At 47.1% G+C, this 21,345-nt stretch overlaps 1 protein-coding gene across 1 annotated transcript in view; it reads right to left on the bottom strand.

Annotated features, from left to right (window-relative positions):
• Positions 1-1,739: 1,739 nt before the first annotated feature.
• LOC142295896 (uncharacterized) overlaps positions 1,740-21,345 on the bottom strand; it is a 52,910-nt gene continuing 33,304 nt past the window's right edge. Inside the window, 2 exon segments of the mRNA XM_075339014.1 lie at positions 1,740-6,255; positions 6,257-6,906. Coding sequence (XP_075195129.1) covers positions 5,905-6,255; positions 6,257-6,906 — 1,001 coding nt within the window. The 3' untranslated portion in view covers positions 1,740-5,904.

The following is a 21,345-nucleotide window of genomic DNA, read 5'->3' as shown; positions in this document are numbered from 1 at the left end:
ATACCTATGCTTCGGCAGATGCCAGTCTAGGTAGGCGAGTCCTGCAGGCGGCGGTTGCCCACCTGTAAGAGGGGGCCATTTCGGCTCTTTTTATCGAGGTATTCTTTTACCCACCCAGGGACTGCTTTTGGACGTCCCAATTGTCTGGGTCTCCCAATGGAGCGAAAAGAAGAAGGGAATTTTGTTTACTTACCGTAAATTCCTTTTCTTCTAGCTCCTATTGGGAGACCCAGCACCCGCCCCTGTTCCCTTCGGGCTGTTGTTCTTTTGTGTACACAGGTTGTTCATGTTGAATTGTTCTTTTGGTTCATGTTTCAGTTCTCCGAACATCCTTCGGATTGCATTTACCCTAGACCAATTTATGTTTCCTCCTTCCTGCTTTTGCACCAAAACTGAGGAGCCCGTGATGCACGGGAGGGTGTATAGGCAGAGGGGAGGGGTTACACTTTTAAAGTGTAGTACTTTGTGTGGCCTCCGGAGGCAGAAGCTATACACCCCAATTGTCTGGGTCTCCCAATAGGAGCTAGAAGAAAAGGAATTTACGGTAAGTAAACAAAATTCCCTTCTTTATACATGGACATGTGAAAGAGGCATAATGCACATCAGCATATGTCACACACGTGCAATACAAATTGCAGAAAAATCTACAATTAATTGCAAACGCCAGAAAAAAAAATAGCACAGTTTTTTTTACAGACTGTCTGTGGACGATTGGCAACCCAGCTCTTCACAACCTTATCCAGACCAACCCCTGTCCTGTAATGGCTTGTTAGATTGTAAAATAAATGTGTCTGTAGCATTGATGGCTTATTTACAATATACTCGGTTTTTAAAAATCCACCACATGACCTGACTCCAGTTGTATGTCGCCAAGGTTCACAACTACGGCTGCTTTCACAATTGTGTTGTTTTGTATCAGTCACAATCCATCGCCTTAAGGAATTACGGTATCCGTCAAAATATTTTGCAGGAATCAGTTTGTTACTCATAGACTTCTATTAGCGACCGACTGTGACTGAAGGCCTTGTGCTGCAACCGTGTAATGGATCAGTCATTTACTGACTGTCAGGCAGGAGCAATGCTGAATGTAACGTTTTTTTGAGCGGCAAGAAAACGCACTCCGCAGGTGTCTGTCGCCATCCGTCAAAAGTTATAATGGCTACCTATGGTGCTGGATTCCACCGTAATCCGTCACATGACCGAATCCAGTGCTGGGTTCAGTCATGCTCTACTGAGCATGCCCAGCATGTTTGGCACACCCATTGGGCTGTCCCAAACACAAACGTATCACGACAAATCCGTAAAAAACAAACAAAAAACCGGTCGCTACGGATCAGTTTTTTCACAGGATTCCTGTGAACAAAATCCTGTGAAATTACACATCCGTTGCGTCAGTTGACATCTAAAAAAACGACAGATCTGTTGTTGCGTCGCAATGGCGGATATGACGGACAACGGAAGTGTGAATGTAACCTAATATATTGTCCTGAAACCAACGGCAGATGACTGCGATCCTGTGTCCGGGTCTATTGTAAGAGCCCGTCTGTCTCGCCTCAGTCTGTCTCGCCTCAGTCTGTCTTGCCTCCGTCTGTCTCGCCTCCGTCTGTCTCGCCTCCGTCTGTCTCGCCTCCGTCTGTCTGGCCTCCGTCTGTCTGGCCTCCGTCTGTCTGGCCTCCGTCTGTCTGGCCTCCGTCTGTCTCGCCTCCGTCTTTTGCAATCATGCTACAAGTTACCAGTTGTAAGGAAACTTCCTTTATTAATAATGTCTTGAAAGGATCTGACCACAAGATGTACATTACATATAAAATAAAAACATAATGAATAACACAGATTATAAGTTAATAGGTCATAAAATAATATCTTCATCCTACATGAACACAACAGGATGATCGCGGCCGAGGAACACGGAGTACATTGTTATAAACCTCTCAAAGCATAAAAACAGGAGCTTGCATCTGGAGAACCACAAACACTTTACTTAAAGGGGTGGTCCGGTCCCGAGAAATATCCTTTCCAAATATCTGTTTTTTTACATGCTAATCATTTAGCAGTTAACTGTCTAATAAAATACCCTCCATTTCTGAATATCCTGCTAATGTGTAAATGTGCTTGTGTTGACGTCACTTCCTGTGTCCGCCCCTCCAGGAATAGGACGTGATCAGTGATACAGTTACACACTACAGTTTCTTACATTTTTCGACCTCTGAAGATGTCCTGGATCCATGGTGACAGACTTTGTGGTAGAGGCGAGTGCAGCGCCCGCACTGTGCTTCTGTCCCTGCCGCCACAGCTTCTGTGAAACAGGATGTCATCGGAGGCGAAGACAGGAGCGGGGAATGACGTCAGCTGCAAGCTAAAGCTTATATCACTGGCCTCTTACAAATCATCATCGGCAGGCGGCGCTGGCATCAGACACAGCTTCTATAACTGCACCCGATGGTGATTCGCTTGAGGGTGGTGATAAAAGCTGTGAGGCGGCGCTGCTGTCACTCATTGCATCTATTACCGCAACCTAATGGTGACTCGCTTGAGGGCAGTACTAGAAGCTGTGGAGCGGCGCTGCTATCACTTACTGATTAAATTACCATGCCCTAATGGCAATTTGTTTGAGGACAGTGCGATAAGCTGTGGGGTGGTGCTGCTGTCACACATTCTGTCTGTAATGGAGGGGCAGCCCAGTCACCAGATCTCAACCCTATAGAGCTGTTGTGGGAGCAGCTTGACCGTATAGTGCATAAAGTGCCCACAAGCCTATCCAACGGAGTGGGGGGGAATATCTCCAGATTACCTCCGCAAATTAACCCCTAGAATGCCAAAGGTCTGCAAAGCTGGAATTGCTGCAAAGGAGCATTCTGTGCCGAAAGCAAAAGTGTGAAGAGAAAATTATTATTTCCAGTAATAATCATTATTTCTTACCTCATCAATGTATGGACGATATTATCTATTCATTATGCAGCTCATCATAGTTTTTAAGGTTGAAGGGAGACTCTAAGTCCATCTAGTTCAACCCGTAGCCTAACATATTGATCCAGAGGAAGGCAAAAAAAAAAACAATGTGTCAAATAAGCTCCAATGGGGAAAAACTTCCTTCCTGACTCCACATCCGGCAATCAGACTAGTTCCCTGGATCAGCACCCTGTCCTAAAATCTAATATACATAACTGGTAATATTACATTTTTCAAGAAAGGCGTCCAGGCTCTGCTTAAATGTTAGTAGTGAATCACTCATTACAACCTCATGCGGCAGAGAGTTCCATAGTCTCACTGCTCGTACAGTAAAGAATCCTCGTCTGTGGTTATGATTAAACCTTCTTTCCTCAAGACGTAGCGGATGCCCCCGTGTTCCAGTCGCAGGCCTAGGTGTAAAGAGATCTTTGGAAAGGTCTCTGTACTGTCCCCTCATATATTTATACATTGTGATTAGATCCCCCCCTAAGCCTTCATTTTTCCTGTCTTGGTATTGCAGCCCCCCCATTCCTCTAATAATCTTGGTGGTCTTCTCTGCACCCTCTCCAGTTCAGCTATGTCCTTCTTATATATCGGTGAGCAGAATTGTACACAGTATATAAGTGCGGTCGCACTAGTGACTTGTACAGAGGTAGAACTAGATTTTTTTCATGAACACTTCTACCTCTTTTAATACATCCCATTATTTTATTAGCCCTGGCAGCAGCTGCCTGACACTGTCCACTAAAGTGAAGTTTACCATCCACCCATACACCCAAGTCTTTTTCTGTGTCTGTTTTACCCAGTGTTCTACAATTAAGTACATAATCATAAATGTTATTTCTTCTACCCAAGTGCATGACCTTACATTTATCTACATTAAACTTCAATTGCCACTTCTCAGCCCAATCCTCCAATTTACATAAATCTCCCTGTAATATAAAATTATCCTCCTCTGTATTGATTACCCTGCAGAGTTTAGTATCATCTGCAAATATTGAAATTCTACTCCGCATGCCCCCAACAAGGTCATTAATAAATGTTGAAAAGAAGCGGGCCCAATACTGACCCCTGTGGTACCCCACTATGAACGGAGACCCAGTCCGAGTACGTACCATTAATAACCACCCTTTGTTTCCTATCACTGAGCCAGTTTTTAACCCAGTTACACATATTTTCCCCTATCCCCATTATTCTCATTTTATGTACCAACCTTTTGTGTGGCACCGTATCAAAAGCTTTTGAAAAGTCCATATACACAACATCCACTGCATTTCCCTGGTCCAGGCTTGAACTTACCTCTTCATAGAAGCTGATCAAATTAGTTTGATAGGATCGATCCCTCATAAACCCATGTTGATGCTCTGTCATAAGGTTATTTTTCTTGAGATACTCCAGTATAGCATCTCTCAAGAAACCCTCAAGGATTTTACCAACCGTAGAGGTTAAACTTACCGGCCTATAATTTCCCGGCTCAGTTTTTGTCCCCTTTTTGAATATTGGCACCACATTTGCTATGCGCCAGTCCTGCGGGTACCGACCCTGTTATTAAGGAATCTGTGAAGATTAAAAATAATGGTCTATCTATCACAGAACTCAATTCCTGTAGTACTCTGGGGTGTATGCCATCCGGGCCCGGAGATTTGTCAACCTTAGTGATTTCGAGGCGGCGGCGTACTTCCTGCTGGGTTAAGCAGGTAATATTCAAGGGTGAATTTATGGTATCACTGGTCATGTCATCTGCCATGGCATTTTCTTGTATAAAAACCGTAGCAAAAAATTCATTCAGCAGGTTGGCTTTACCCTCACCCCCCTCCACCATTTCACCAAGACTATTTTTTAGAGGGCCAACACTATCGCTTTTCAGTTTTTTACTGTTTATGTAGTTAAAGAATCTTATAGGATTATTTTTACTTTCTCTCGCAATGAGTCTCTCTGTCTCAAACTTAGCTAAGTTAATTTGCTTTTTACATATTTTATTTAATTTTCTATAATTATATAATGCCTCATCACTACCTACCCTCTTTAATTCTTTTAAGGCTTTCTGTTTTTCTTTTATTGCTTCCCTTACAGCTCTATTTAGCCATAGGGGTTTTCCTCCTATTTCTAGCATGTTTGTTCCCATAGGGTATATTTTCTGCACAAGCCCTATTCAGGATGCTCATAAAAGTCTCCCATTTGCTTTGTGTACTTTTATTATTTAGTACATCATCCCAGTTTCTTGCGCTAAGATCATCTCTCAACCGTTTAAAATTTGCTTTCCTGAAGTTTAGTGTCCTTGCAGCCCCTCTACTATACATCTTACTAAAGAATACATGAAAACTTATTATTTTGTGATCACTATTCCCTAAGTAACCCCCAACTTGTATATTTGATATGCATCTGATAAATAAAAGTAGGATTTTTCATGGAAAAAACAAAATTGTCTGGGTGACCCAAAATTTGTGAACTGTAGTGTATTTAGAAAGGCCATTTTAGGTATAGGACCACTCCTTTAAAAGGATACACACATTAAATTAAATACATGTATTTTGTGTTAAAAAAAATCTATTTTGTTCAGACAAAAATTTTACACCGTTTGACTTTTACAGTTTTTTTCTTTCAATAGACATTGCCGGCTTATTATCCTGACATCAATTTTGTAACCCTTTTTTATTTTTTTAGCTCCTTTTCACTGATTTATTTCAACACCGTGGAACATGAGAGACAGCTCATTTGTCTAAAGAGATGGCACTGCAGGAACTGTACATTGTGACTATACACTGCCGAGATATGCGAGCCGCCTGTTACCTCCCATCCAATTCCAAAGCCTCAAAGACAGGAAGATTGGACAGAGCAGACATTAAAAGGAAAAAAGGACAGAGGTTCATGCAACTTGACTGCGATGTGGGCACAGTAGCAGTGCAAGCAATCAAAGTATATATATAACTGCTAGTCCTTAGGTAGTGGACAACCCCTTTAAACTGATTTCTCCTCTTTGTGAGTTCTCTTATGTCTAACAAGATTGGATTTGTTGGCGAAACTCTTGTCACATTTATTACACGAGAATGGCTTCTCCCCTGTGTGAATTCTCTGATGTTTAATAAAACCTGATTTGAAGGGAAAACGTTTCCCACATTCTGAACATACAAATGGCTTGTCATTCGTGTGAATTCTTAGATGTTCTACAATATGTGATTTATGACTAAAACACTTCCCACATTCAGGACATGAAAATGGTTTCTCCCCTGTGTGAGCTCTCTGTTGGTGTTGAATAAGACCAGTTTTTTGGCTAAAACATTTCCCACACTCTGGACATGGATATGGTTTTCTCCCCTGTGTGAGTTCTTAGATGTTTCACAAGATATGATTTGTTACCAAAAAACTTTCCACATTCAGTACATGAATATGGTGTCTCCGCCCTGTGAGTTATGCGAAAATGTTTAACAAGACATGATTTGTCTCTAAAACTTTTTCCACAATCAGGACATGAAAATGGCTTCTCACCTGTATGAATTCTCTGATGTATAACAAACCCCGATCTGTGACCAAAACTTTTCCCACATTCTTCACAGTTGTACGGTTTTTCCCCTGTGTGACTTCTTAGATGCTCCACAAGGTTTGATTTGTGACTAAAATACTTCCCACATTCAGAACATAAAAACGGCTTCTCCCCTGTGTGAAGTCTTTCATGTTTCACAAGATGAGGTTTCTGACTAAAACATTTTCTACAAATAGGACAAGAATACGGCTTCTCCCCTGTGTGACTCCTCTGATGTTTAACAAGACTCGATTTGTGGCAAAAACATTTTTTACATTGTGAACATGAATATGGCCTTTCACTTGTAGGAGTCGCCTCATTTGAAGAAATATTAGACTTCTTTTTAAAATGTTTTCCACTTGGAAAAAATCCCCCTCGTTTATGTTTAGGTTTTTGTTTCAGATTAGATGAAGCCATCTTGGAGTCTACAATGTCGTCACCTGGAAAAGAAATTATAAAAATATCCTATTTTTACAAATATATTAGTTTTCTTTTTATTAACCAAAAACCCTTATTGACAAAATGAAAGCCATGTCTGACAGGATATCAGGACTTTTCAGACCTACAGATGACTACCCATTCCTGCTAATACATGTGTGGACAAATGACACAGCAAGAAAGGAGCTGGAAACCATATACAGCGACTTTAAAAGACTTAGGCAAGAAAGTGAAAAAAACGGGAGAGTAGGTGGTCTTCTCACCCATATTCCCAGAGGATGGCCATGGGACAAGAACGTGGAACAAGATTCTACAGGTGAACAACTGGCTACGTCAATGCTGTCGTCAGCAAGGATTTCAATTTCTGGATCACGGAGCAAATTACCTATACGATGGACTACTTGCTAGATATGGGCTGCACCTTACCAAAACTTGAAAACACAGTTTTGAAGTCACCTTGCTACATTCAACGGGGGAGCTTTGAACTAGAACAATGTGGGAAGGGAAGCAAAAGGCCAGGGAAAGCCATACAGCTGACAAGTAATATTGAGAACTCTGATATTTCCTTTCTGCCACACATGGAATTTAAATACCATATTTTTTGGATTATAAGATGCACTTTTTTTCTCCAAGACTTGGGGTATAATGGGGGTGCATCTTATAATCAGGATATGGCTTACAAAGCGGCTGTGGTGGGGTGGGGGTCACAAGAGGCAGGGTCGGCAATACCGAGAGCTCAGAGGAGGAAGTGTCACTGCAGTGGAGTGGCTCAGGAGGGTAACAGGATGGAGGGTCGGCGATACTGCAGGCAACATTAATCTGATAGCGGGCTCTGGGCTCTATTGTTGGTTGACGTGATGATTTTTAAGAAAATGTTCACGGAGGAGGTGCGTGCGCAGATTGAAGCGATGAACTTAAAGAAAATGGCCACAGAGTCCTATCTGAGCCTCGGCGGCCATTTTCTTGAAGTCAATCTCATCAAACGTGGATGATTCAATGCAGCCCGCAGTCCCTGGCAGAAGAATGGTGCCTGCCGCCGCGATACCCCCGAGCCCGAAGTATCCCCAACCCTCCTGAGCCGTGATACCCCCTCCTCCGAGCCTGCAGCAATCGCTGACTCTGCCTCCTGTGGCCCTCCTGAGCCGCTCCACCACTGCTGCTCCCCCTGGTGAGATATTATAAGACGCAGTAGAATTATAAGACGGACCCTCATTTTAACATTAAAAAGGTCAAACATGGTTGCATATCCAATTTGAAGAATATCTCAAGTGGGTACCACAGGGCTCTGTCTTGGCCTCAGTGTTGTTCATCATCGTTATAAGTGATCTAGATAAGGCTGTAGGTAAACTAATCAAATTTGGTCGAAGATGCAAAGTGTAGAGGGATAATTAACACTAGAGAATACAGAGAACTGATTCAGAAGGATCTAGATAAGCTGGATCAATCGGCAGCGACTGATAGAATGGTATTTAGCAGGGAGAAATACAAATTCTACATCTGGGCAAGAAAACCAAAAATAATATCTACAGAATAGTAGGATTAGAACTAAGCAATAGCACATGTGAAAAAGATTTCCGTATACTAATCGATCAGACTGCACAGGAGTTAACAGTGTGATGCAGCAGCAAAAAAAGACAAGTTTGTAAATTATTAACAGAAGCATAAACTCTAGAAATATTTATCCCCCTCTACTCCTATTTGGTCAGACCGTCTGGAATACGGTGGTCAGATCTGGGCACCACAGTTTAAGAAAAGACATCAACAAACTGCAGCAAGTTCAGAGAAAAGCGACCAGAATGGTGACCAGTCTGCAAACCATGGCCTACGAGGAACGGTTACAGGATCTGGGAATGTTTCGCTTGCAAAAAAAGAGTGAAAGGAGACTTAATAGCTGTCTACAAATATCTCAAGGGCCTTCACACTATAGAGGGATCAGCCATATTGTCATTTGCACAAGGAAAGATGAGAAAGAAACAGAAAGGGAGATTGAGATTGGATATTAGAAGAAATGTAACAGTGAGGGTGATCAACGAGTAGAAAAGGCGGTCACAAGAAGTGGCGAATTCCCTTTCTATGGAAGTCTTCAAAAAGAGACTGGACAGACATCTGTGTGGGATGATATAGTGAATCCTGCTGTGAGCCGGGGGGTTGGACACGATGACCTGGAGGTCTCTTCTAAAGGCCCCGTTACACGCAACGACTAACGATATATCGCCGGGGTCACGGATTCCGTGACGCACATCCGGCATCGTTAGCGACGTCGTTGCATGTGACACCAACGAACGGTCGTTAACGATCAAAAATACTTACCTTATCGTTGATACGTCGTTCATTTTCAAAAAATCGTTGATTGTTGCAGGACGGAGGTTGTTCGTCGTTCCCGAGGCAGCACACATCGCTACGTGTGACACCTCGGGAACGACGAACTACAGCTTACCTGCGGCCGCCGGCAATGCGGAAGGAAGGAGGTGGGCAGGATGTTATGGCCGCTTATCTCCGCCCCTCCGCTTCTATTGGGCAACCGCTTAGTGACGCCGCACAAACTGCCCCCTTAGAAAGGAGGCGGTTCGCAGGCAACAGCGACGTCGCTAGGCAGGTAAGTTCGTGTGACGGCTCCTAACGATTTTGTGCTCCATGGGCAGCGATTTGCCCGTGATGCATAAACGACGGGGGCGGGTGCTTTCACCAGCAACATCGCTAGCGATATTGCTGCGTGTAAAGCCCCCTTAACTCTAATCATTCTATTACTATGACTATCAAGAAATTAAGGAAGAAAAACTAGCAATGCTGTAGTCAAGATAGTGTATAGTTCCCATAAGTATATCACGAATAGAAGTAAGAAAGTAAAGATCGACATCTTCATGTTTAGAGATGAGCGAATTCAGATTCCCCTGTTCATGTGGATTTTCTCATAAAATTTAATTTGCAAAAATATTATACACCACAAATATAATGTCCCTCCAGAACCCAGAGGATAAAAAATGAAAAAAAAAAACAAACAAAAAAACAAAATCCTTCTACTCATATATGTCAGCGCTCTGGCCCTCCCACTCTTCAATGTGACCGGTCCGGTCTCCCCTACATCTTGAGATTTTCGCTGCTTGTGCTGAAGGTCAAGGCATCATGATGTGCGCCGTCACCTTGTGCGTGCATGCACAGAACCATCCCTGCACCCACACATTTGGCCAGAACCTTCGGATTTATCTGGGCCTATTGCAGCACAGGGAGTTCAGCATGGCCAGTGGTGATCTGTAGATGTAGCTAGGATTGGATAGGTGACAAGGAGGAGCGGAGGGTTCGGAGAAGTGAGCAGTACGGCGAGTATATGTAGAGATATATACAATATTTTTAACATTTTGGTAGCCTTTTATAGTTCAGAGAAATGGCACTCAGCAGCTGTCATTTTCCTGAATCTGTGCAGAAGCAAATTACAAAAACAACAAATCCATATTTTGGTAAATGCAGATTTTTGTACAATTTGAGTAGAATTCGATTCTGCTGGAATATTTTTGCTCATCTCTTTTCATGACTTGTTTGTATCCAAAGCTCCGATTCCTAAACTACAATCTTTTGTTGAAACCACAGCAGGTGATTATATACGGATCATATTATTGTTCCAAATGCCGAGGGTGAGAGTAGCAAGAACTAAACACGGAAAATTAATAATGTCTGGATTAGAGTTGAGCGAGTAGTTGACTATCCGTACTGGCTATGCTGTTAGCGAGTACTGTCCGCTAACTCGCATATTCGTTACGAGTAGTGGGCGCAATGTAAGTCAATGGGAAATACTCGCTAACTAGCAAGTAATCCGAAAGCCGCACTTTTCGTACAAGTAGCGAATAGTACGGCTTTAGGGTTAAGCGGGCTTTACATGCTACGACATTGCTAGCAATTGCTAGCGATATCGATCGTGTACGCACCCGCCCCCGTCGTGTGTTTGCTATATCGTGTGTTCGCTGCTGTAGCGAACATTATCGCTACGGCAGCGTGACACGCACTTACCTGGTCGTCGTCGTCGCTGTGACTGCCCAACAATCCCTCCCTCAAGGGGGAGGGACGTTCGGCGTCAAAGCGACGTCACTAAGCGGCCGGCCAATCAAAGCGGAGGGGCGGATATGAGCGGGATGTAACATCCCGCCCACCTCCTTCCTTCCGCATTGCGGCCGGCGGCAGGTAAGGAGACGTTCCTCACTCCTGCGGTGTCACACACAGCGATGTGTGCTGCCGCAGGAGCGACGAACAACATCGATAATCAACCATTACCGATTTTTGGTTTTGGGACGACCTCTCCGTGGTGAACGATTTTCACCATTTTTGAGGTCGCTGGTAAGGGTCACACACTGCGATATCGTTAATGACGCCGGATGTGCGTCACTAACAACGTGACCCTGACGATAAAACATTAACGATATTGTAGCGTGTAAAGCCCCCTTTACTCGCTACTTACCGAGTATTTCCCATTGACTTACATTGTGCCCGCTACTAGTAACGAATATGCGAGTAGTGGACTGTACTCGCTAACAGCATAACCAGTACGGATAGTCAACTACTCGCTCAACACTAGTCTGGATCTGTGCATCGATAGGTAATTGAAGTATCATAGTATCATAGTTTTAAGGTTGAAGGGAGACTCTAAGTCCATCTAGTTCAACCCGTAGCCTAACATGTTGATCCAGAGGAAGGCAAAAAAAAACCCAATGTGGCAAACAAGTTCCAATGGGGAAAAAATTTCCTTCCTGACTCCACATCCGGCAATCAGACTAGTTCCCTGGATCAATACCCTGTCATAAAATCTAATATACATAACTGGTAATATTAAATTTTTCAAGAAAGGCGTCCAGGCTCTGGTAAATGTTAGCAGTGAATCACTCATTACAACATCATGCGGCAGAGAATTCCACAGTCTCACTGCTCGTACAGTAAAGAATCCTCGTCTGTGATTATGATTAAACCTTCTTTCCTCGAGACGTAGCGGATGCCCCCGTGTTCCAGTCGCAGGCCTAGGTGTAAAGAGATCTTTGGAAAGGTCTCTGTACTGTCCCCTCATATATTTATACATTGTGATTAGATCCCCTCGTTTTTCCTGTCTTGGTGTTGCAGCCCACCCATTCCTCTAATAATCTTGGTCGCTCTTCTCTGCACCCTCTCCAGTTCAGCTATGTCCTTCTTATATAAGCACTTGAACCTTGCCTCTCCCCCCATCTCATTGTAGATTGTAAGCTCTCACGAGCAGGGTTGTATTTTTTTTTCCCCTCTAAATATTGTATTTCTATAACTGTTACTTGTTTGTATATGATCCTCCTGAATTGTAAAGCGCTACGGAATATGTTGGCGCTATAGAAATAAAGATTATTATTATTATTATTATATATCGGTGACCAGAATTGTACACAGTATATAAGTGCGGTCGCACTAGTGACTTGTACAGAGGTAGAACTATATTTTTTTCATGAACACTTATACCTCTTTTAATACATCCCATTATTTTATTAGCCCTGGCAGCAGCTGCCTGACACTGTCCACTAAAGTGAAGTTTACCATCCACCCATACACCCAAGTCTTTTTCTGTGTCTGTTTTACCCAGTGTTCTACAATTAAGTACATAATCATAAATGTTATTTCCTCTACCCAAGTGCATGACCTTACATTTATCTACATTAAACTTCAATTGCCACTTCTCAGCCCAATCCTCCAATTTACATAAATCTCCCTGTAATATAAAATTATCTTCCTCTGTATTGATTACCCTGCAGAGTTTAGTATCATCTGCAAATATTGAAATTCTACTCCGCATGCCCCCAACAAGGTCGTTTATAAATATGTTGAAAAGAAGCTGGCCCAATACTGACCCCTGTGGTACCCCACTATGAACTGAGACCCAGTCGGAGAACGTACCATTAATAACCACCCTTTGTTTCCTATCACTGAGCCAGTTTTTAACCCAGTTACACATATTTTCCCCTATCCCCATTATTCTCATTTTATGTACCAACCTTTTGTGTGGCACCGTATCAAAAGCTTTTGAAAAGTCCATATACACAACATCCACTGCATTTCCCTGGTCCAGGCTTGAACTTACCTCTTCATAGAAGCTGATCAAATTAGTTTGACAGGATCGATCCCTCATAAACCCATGTTGATACTCTGTCATAAAGGTATTTTTCTTGAGATACTCCAGTATAGCATCTCTCAAGAAACCCTCAAGGATTTTACCAACCGTAGAGGTTAAACTTACCGGCCTATAATTTCCCGGCTCAGTTTTTGTCCCCTTTTTGAATATTGGCACCACATTTGCTATGCGCCAGTCCTGCGGTACCGACCCTGTTATTAAGGAATCTGAGAAGATTAAAAATAATGGTCTATCTATCACAGAACTCAATTCCTGTAGTACTCTGGGGTGTATGCCATCCGGGCCCGGAGATTTGTCAACCTTAGTGATTTCGAGGCTGCTAGGTTAAGCAGGTAATATTCAAGGGTGAATTTATGGTATCACTGGTCATGTCATCTGCCATGGCATTTTCTTGTATAAAAACCGTAGAAAAAAAAGAATTTTGTTTACTTACCGTAAATTCTTTTTCTTATAGTTCCGACATGGGAGACCCAAACCATGGGTGTATAGCTTCTGCCTCCGGAGGACACACAAAGTACTACACTCAAATGTGTAGCTCCTCCCTCCGGGCTATATACACCCCCTGGATGACAATCTACCCAGTTCAGTGCAAAAGCTGAAGGAGGACATCCACCCATAAGTAGAGATAGAGTAAACTCGGAATAACCGTAACTCTGACTACTAACAACAGCCGGTGAAACACACGGAACAAAAAAACTGCCAACAGGCAACAGGGAGGGTGCTGGGTCTCCCATGTCGGAACTATAAGAAAAAGAATTTACGGTAAGTAAACAAAGAAGGGAATTTTGTTTACTTACCGTAAATTCCTTTTCTTCTAGCTCCAATTGGGAGACCCAGACAATTGGGTGTATAGCTATGCCTCCGGAGGCCACACAAAGTATTACACTTAAAAGTGTAATGCCCCTCCCCTTCTGCCTATACACCCCCCGTGCATCACGGGCTCCTCAGTTTTGGTGCAAAAGCAAGAAGGAGGAAAAGTTATAAATTGGTTTAAAGTAAATTCAATCCGAAGGAATTTTCGGAGAACTGAAACCATTCAACATGAACAACATGTGTACACAAAGAACAACAGCCCGAAGGGAACAGGGGCGGGTGCTGGGTCTCCCAATTGGAGCTAGAAGAAAAGGAATTTACGGTAAGTAAACAAAATTCCCTTCTTCTTTGTCGCTCCATTGGGAGACCCAGACAATTGGGACGTCCAAAAGCAGTCCCTGGGTGGGTAAAATAATACCTCGTAATACAGCCGTAAAACGGCCCGTTCCTACAGGTGGGCAACCGCCGCCTGAAGGACTTGCCTACCTAGGCTGGCATCCGCCGAAGCATAGGTATTCACCTGATAGTGTTTCGTGAAAGTGTGCAGGCTCGACCAGGTAGCCGCCTGACACACCTGCTGAGCCGTAGCCTGGTGCCGCAAAGCCCAGGACGCACCCACGGCTCTGGTAGAATGGGCTTTCAGCCCTGAGGGAACCGGAAGCCCAGAAGATCGGTAAGCTTCAAGAATAGGTTCCTTGATCCACCGAGCCAGGGTTGATTTGGAAGCCTGTGACCCTTTACGCTGGCCAGCGACAAGGACAAAGAGTGCATCCGAGCGGCGCAGGGGCGCCGTACGAGAAATGTAGAGTCTGAGTGCTCTCACCAGATCTAACGAGTGCAAATCCTTTTCACACTGATGAACTGGATGAGGACAAAAAGAGGGTAAGGAGATATCCTGATTGAGATGAAAGGGGGATACCACCTTAGGGAGAAATTCCGGTACCGGACGCAGAACCACCTTGTCCTGGTGAAACACCAGGAAAGGGGCTTTGCATGACAGCGCTGCTAGCTCAGACACTCTCCGAAGTGAAGTGACTGCCACTAGGAAGGTCACTTTCTGCGAAAGGCGTGAGAGAGAAATATCTCTCATTGGCTCGAAAGGTGGCTTCTGAAGAGCCATCAGCACCCTGTTCAGATCCCAGGGTTCTAACGGCCGCTTGTAAGGAGGGACTATGTGACAAACCCCCTGCAGGAACGTGCGTACCTGTGGAAGTCTGGCTAGGCGCTTCTGAAAAAACACAGAGAGCGCTGAGACTTGTCCCTTAAGAGAGCCGAGCGACAACCCTTTTTCCAATCCGGATTGAAGGAAGGAAAGAAAAGTGGGCAGGGCAAATGGCCAGGGAGAAACACCCTGATCAGAGCACCAAGATAGGAATATCCTCCACGTCCTGTGGTAGATCTTGGCGGACGTTGGTTTCCTAGCCTGTCTCATAGTGGCAATGACCTCTTGAGATAATCCTGAAGACGCTAGGATCCAGGACTCAATGGCCACACAGTCAGGTTGAGGGCCGCAGAATTCAGATGGAAAAACGGCCCTTGAGACAGCAAGTCTGGTCGGTCTGGTAGTGCCCACGGTTGGCCCACCGTGAGATGCCACAGATTCGGGTACCCCGACCTCCTCGGCCAGTCTGGCGCGACGAGGATGGCGCGGCGGCAGTCGGACCTGATCTTGCGTAACACTCTGGGCAACAGTGCCAGAGGAGGAAACACATAAGGAAGTTGAAACTGCGACCAATCCTGAACTAAGGCGTCTGCCGCCAAAGCTCTGTGATCTAGAGACCGTGCCATGAATGTTGGGACCTTGTTGTTGTGCCGGGATGCCATTAGGTCGACGTCCGGCATCCCCCAGCGGCAACAGATCTCCTGAAACACGTCCGGGTGAAGGGACCATTCCCCTGCGTCCATGCCCTGGCGACTGAGAAAGTCTGCTTCCCAGTTTTCTACGCCCGGGATGTGAACTGCGGATATGGTGGAGGCCGTGGCTTCCACCCACATCAGAATCCGCCGGACTTCCTGGAAGGCTTGCCGACTGCGTGTTCCCCCTTGGTGGTTGATGTATGCCACCGCTGTGGAGTTGTCCGACTGAATTCGGATCTGCTTGCCTTCCAGCCACGGCTGGAACGCCTTTAGGGCCAGATACACTGCCCTTATCTCCAGGACATTGATCTGAAGAGAGGACTCTGTCGGAGTCCAGGTCCCCTGAGCCCTGTGGTGGAGAAAGACCGCTCCCCACCCTGACAGGCTCGCGTCCGTCGTGACCACAGCCCATGATGGGGGAAGGAAGGATTTCCCCTTCGACAGAGAAGTGGGGAGAAGCCACCACTGAAGGGAAGCCTTGGCTGCCCGTGAAAGGGAGACGTTCCTGTCGAGGGACGTCGACTTCCTGTCCCATTTGCGGAGAATGTCCCATTGAAGTGGACGCAGGTGAAACTGCGCAAAAGGAACTGCCTCCATTGCTGCTACCATCTTCCCTAGGAAGTGCATGAGGCGCCTCAGGGGGTGTGACTGGCCTTGAAGGAGAGATTGCACCCCTGTTTGTAGTGAACGCTGCTTGTCCAGTGGAAGCTTCACTATCGCTGAGAGAGTATGAAACTCCATGCCAAGATATGTCAGTGATTGGGCCGGTGTCAGATTTGACTTTGAAAAATTGATGATCCACCCGAAACTCTGGAGAGTCTCCAGAGCGACGTCCAGGCTGCGTTGGCATGCCACTTGAGTGGGTGCCTTGACCAGCAGATCGTCTAAGTAAGGGATCACCGAGTGTCCCTGAGAGTGAAGGACTGCTACCACTGCTGCCATGACCTTGGTGAAGACCCGTGGTGCTGTCGCCAGGCCGAAAGGCAGTGCCACGAACTGAAGGTGTTCGTCCCCTATGGCGAAACGCAGGAAGCGCTGATGCTCTGGTGCAATCGGTACGTGGAGATAAGCATCTTTGATGTCGATTGATGCCAGAAAGTCTCCTTGGGACATTGAGGCGATGACGGAGCGGAGGGATTCCATCCGGAACCGCCTGGTTTTTACGTGTTTGTTGAGCAGTTTTAGGTCCAGAACAGGCCGGAAGGATCCGTCCTTTTTCGGTACCACAAACAGGTTGGAGTAAAAACCGTGACCCTGTTGCTGAAGAGGAACAGGGATCACCACTCCTTCCGCCTTCAGAGTGCACACCGCCTGAAGAAGAGCATCGGCTCTCTCGGGGGCGGAGATGTTCTGAAAAATCGAGTCGGAGGACGAGAGCTGAACTCTATCCTGTAACCGTGAGACAAAATGTCTCTCACCCAACGGTCTTTGACCTGTGGCAGCCAGGTGTCGCAAAAGCGGGAAAGCCTGCCACCGACCGAGGATGCGGTGTGAGGAGGCCGAAAGTCATGAGGAGGCCGCCTTGGGAGCGGTTCCTCCGGCGGTCTTTTTAGGACGTGACTTAGACCGCCATGAATCGGAATTCCTCTGATCCTTTTGAGGCCTTTTGGACGAGGAGAACTGAGACCTTCCCGTGGGCCGAAAGGACCGAAACCTCGATTGTGCCTTCCGTGGTTGAGGTCTGTTTGGTTTGGACTGGGGTAAGGAAGAGTCCTTTCCCTTGGATTGTTTAATGATTTCGTCCAATCGTTCACCAAACAGGCGGTCGCCAGAAAATGGCAAACCGGTTAAGAACTTTTTGGAAGCGGAGTCTGCCTTCCATTCACGTAACCACATGGCCCTGCGGACTGCCACCGAATTGGCGGATGCTACCGCCGTACGGCTCGCAGAGTCCAGGACAGCATTAATGGCGTAGGACGCAAACGCCGACGCCTGAGAGGTTAAGGACACCACTTGCGGAGCAGATGTACGTGTGACTGCATTAATCTGCGCATGACAAGCTGAGATAGCTTGGAGTGCCCATACGGCTGCGAATGCTGGAGCAAACGACGCGCCGATAGCTTCATAGATGGATTTCAACCAGAGCTCCATCTGTCTGTCAGTGGCATCCTTGAGTGAAGCCCCATCTTCCACTGCAACTATGGATCTAGCCGCCAGTCTGGAGACAGGAGGATCCACCTTAGGACACTGCGCCCAGCCCTTGACAACGTCAGGGGGGAAGGGATAACGTGTATCCTTAAGGCGCTTGGAAAAACGCTTATCAGGACAAGCATGGTGTTTCTGGACTGCCTCTCTGAAGTCAGAGTGATCCAGAAACATACTCAATGGACGCTTGGGAGACCTGAAACGGAATTTCTCCTGCTGAGAAGCTGACTCCTCAATTGTAGGAGCTGGTGGAGAAATATCCAACACCTGATTGATGGTTGCTATAAGGTCATTCACTATGGCGTCACCATCAGGTGTATCCAGGTTGAGCGCGGTCTCAGGGTCACAATCCTGATCTGCTACCTCCGCATCATCATCCAGAGAGTCCTCCTGCTGAGACCCTGAACAATGTGAAGAAGTCGAGGGAAATTCCCAGCGCTCCCGCTTAGGTGGCCTGGGACTGCGGTCCACGTCAGAGACCTCACCCTGGGACCCATGGTTCACCCCAGGAGCACTTTGCAGGTCCAAATGCGGGGGGCCTGGGGTCAATGATTGAACAGTGCCCTGGGCCTGAGTTACCGGTCTGGACTGTAAGGCTTCTAGTATCCTAGCAGACCATTTATCCATAGTCTCAGACAGTTTGTCAGCAAATACTGCAAACTCCGTCCCTGTCACCTGGACAGTGGAAGCAGGTGGTTCCACCTGGGCCACCAGTAGCAGAGGCTCCGGCTGAGTAAGTGCCACAGGGGCCGAGCATTGCACACAATGAGGGTCAGTGGAACCTGCCGGTAGTATAGCCGCACATGAGGTACAGGTTGCAAAGTAAGCCTGTGCCTTGGCACCCTTGCTATTTGCGAACGACATGCTGTTGTCTCCTCTGAGTACAATCCAGGAGGGTATATAGCCAAAAATCAACAGTGCGACCGTACAGTGTAGATGTATAGCATATAAGTATATATATATATCTATATGAACACTCCGGCACTCAGTGGGGCCAGCACCTCAGGTGCTGCTTACCGACCGCTCAAAGCGGTTGTGTGATCACCAGCTTCCCTGCCTGGGTCTCCCAGAGCTTTCTCTCCTCTCCAGCGTCAGAAGAGCTGACAGGAATGGCTGCCGGCGTTCTGTGGGGAGGAGGGGGCCGTGGGCGTGCCCTAGAAAGTGCGGGAAGCTGGAGTCCCACTGAGCTGAATGAGGGGGGAGGAGGATACAGAGTATGCTCCAGCCCTCAGCGCTGACGTTCTGTGGAGCGTCCCGCCCTTCCCCTGACTGACAGGCCTGGGGGCGGGAATCTGCGCTACTAGGCCGCAAAAGCCGGGGACTAAAGTTATAAGCGCGGCCGGCGTATAAGCGCGGCCGGCGCGGTCGTCCCCGTCGCACTAATACACCCAGCAGTGCTGCAGTGTAAATGGCACAAGCGCTCCATGCGCGGTCCCCCAGGGGGGCACAGAGTACCTTACAGTAGCAGGGCCTTGTCCCTGACGATACTCGGCTCCTGTCCAGCAGATTCCCCAGGGGCTGCGGAGGGAGCACGGCCTCAGTGCCTGGAGACCGAATAGGATCCCACTTCGCCCAGAGCCCATTAAGGGATGGGGAAGGAAAACAGCATGTGGCTCCTGCCTGTGTACCCGCAATGGGTACCTCAACCTTAACAGCACCGCCGACCAGAGTGGGGTGAGAAGGGAGCATGCTGGGGGCCCTATATGGGCCCTCTTTTCTTCCATCCGACATAGTCAGCAGCTGCTGCTGACTAAATTGTGGAGCTATGCGTGCATGTGTGCCTCCTTCGCACAAAGCATAAAAACTGAGGAGCCCGTGATGCACGGGGGGTGTATAGGCAGAAGGGGAGGGGCATTACACTTTTAAGTGTAATACTTTGTGTGGCCTCCGGAGGCAGAAGCTATACACCCAATTGTCTGGGTCTCCCAATGGAGCGACAAAGAAATTCTCTTTTTCTTTATCGTTCCTTATGGGAGACCCAAACCATGGGACGTTCCAAAGCAGTCCATGGGTGGGAATAAACCAACTGAGAAGTAGGCAAAACCTAACTTCACAAATGGGCGACAGCCGCCTGAAGAATGCGTCTGCCCAAGCTCGCATCTGCCGAAGCATGAGCATGCACTTGGTAGTGCTTCGAAAAAGTGTGCAGACTGGACCACGTGGCAGCCTGACAAACCTGCTGAGCCGTAGCCTGGTGCCTGAAAGCCCAGGAGGCACCGACAGCTCTGGTCGAGTGCGCCTTAATCCCTGGCGGGGGAGGCACCTGAGAACACTGGTAGGCATCGGTGATAGCCGACCTGATCCAACGAGCTAGGGTCGGTTTAGAAGCAGCGAGACCCTTGCGCTGACCAGTGGTTAGCACAAAAAGTGAGGTGCACCGCCTAAAAACGGCGGTGCGTGACACATAGATTCGGAGCGCTCGCACCAAATCCAAGGTATGCAACGCCTTTTCAAAGCGATGCACAGGGGCCGGACAAAGAGAAGGCAATGAAATGTCCTGGTTAAGGTGGAAAGGAGACACCACCTTAGGGAGAAAGTCCGGAGACGGACGAAGAACCACCTTGTCTTGGTGAAACACCAAAAAGGGGGATTCCGAAGAGAGCGCAGCCAAATCAGAGACTCTCCTGAGAGAAGTTATGGCTACTAGAAAAACAACTTTCTGTGAAAGTCGAAACAAGGGAACCTCCCTGAGGGGCTCAAAGGGGGGTTTCTGTAAGGCCGTGAGGACCAGATTAAGGTCCCAGGGATCCAAGGGCCGCCGGTAAGGAGGAAAGATGTGAGATGCGCCCTGCATGAAAGTGCGCACCTGAGCCAGTCGGGCGATACGCCGCTGGAACAATACCGACAGAGCCGACACCTGTCCCTTGAGGGAATTGAGGGACAGTCCTAGCTGTAGACCGGACTGTAGAAAAGACAGGATGGTCGGCAGGGAGAACGGCCAAGGAGCATGGTCGGAAGAGCGACACCAGGACAGGAAAATCCTCCAAGTCCTGTGGTAAATCTTGGCCGAGGAAGACTTCCGAGCCTGAGTCATGGTGGAGATGACCTCAGAGGGAATGCCTGAAGCCGCTAGGATCCAGGACTCAAGAGCCACGCCGTCAATCTGAGAGCCGCAGAATTCTGGCGGAAGAACGGACCTTGAGAGAGAAGGTCTGGGCGATCCGGGAGATGCCACGGCACCTCTACGGACAGACGGAGCAGGTCTGGGTACCAAGCTCGCCTGGGCCAGTCCGGAGCAATGAGTATGACTCGACGGCCCTCCATTCTGATCTTGCGCAGAACCCTGGGCAAGAGCGCTAGAGGGGGAAACACATAGGCCAGACGGAACTGAGACCAATCTTGAACCAGTGCGTCTGCTGCGAAGGCTTGAGGATCGTGGGAGCGAGCCACGTAAACCGGAACCTTGTTGTTGTGCCGTGATGCCATTAGGTCCACTTCCGGAGTGCCCCACTTGCGGCAGATTGATCTGAACACTGACGGGTGCAGGGTCCACTCC

This window comes from Anomaloglossus baeobatrachus, chromosome 3, assembly GCF_048569485.1.
Source record: "Anomaloglossus baeobatrachus isolate aAnoBae1 chromosome 3, aAnoBae1.hap1, whole genome shotgun sequence".
Taxonomy (NCBI): domain Eukaryota; kingdom Metazoa; phylum Chordata; class Amphibia; order Anura; family Aromobatidae; genus Anomaloglossus; species Anomaloglossus baeobatrachus.
Note: the sequence above shows the minus strand (reverse complement) of the source record. Positions and strands in the feature narration are given on the sequence as shown.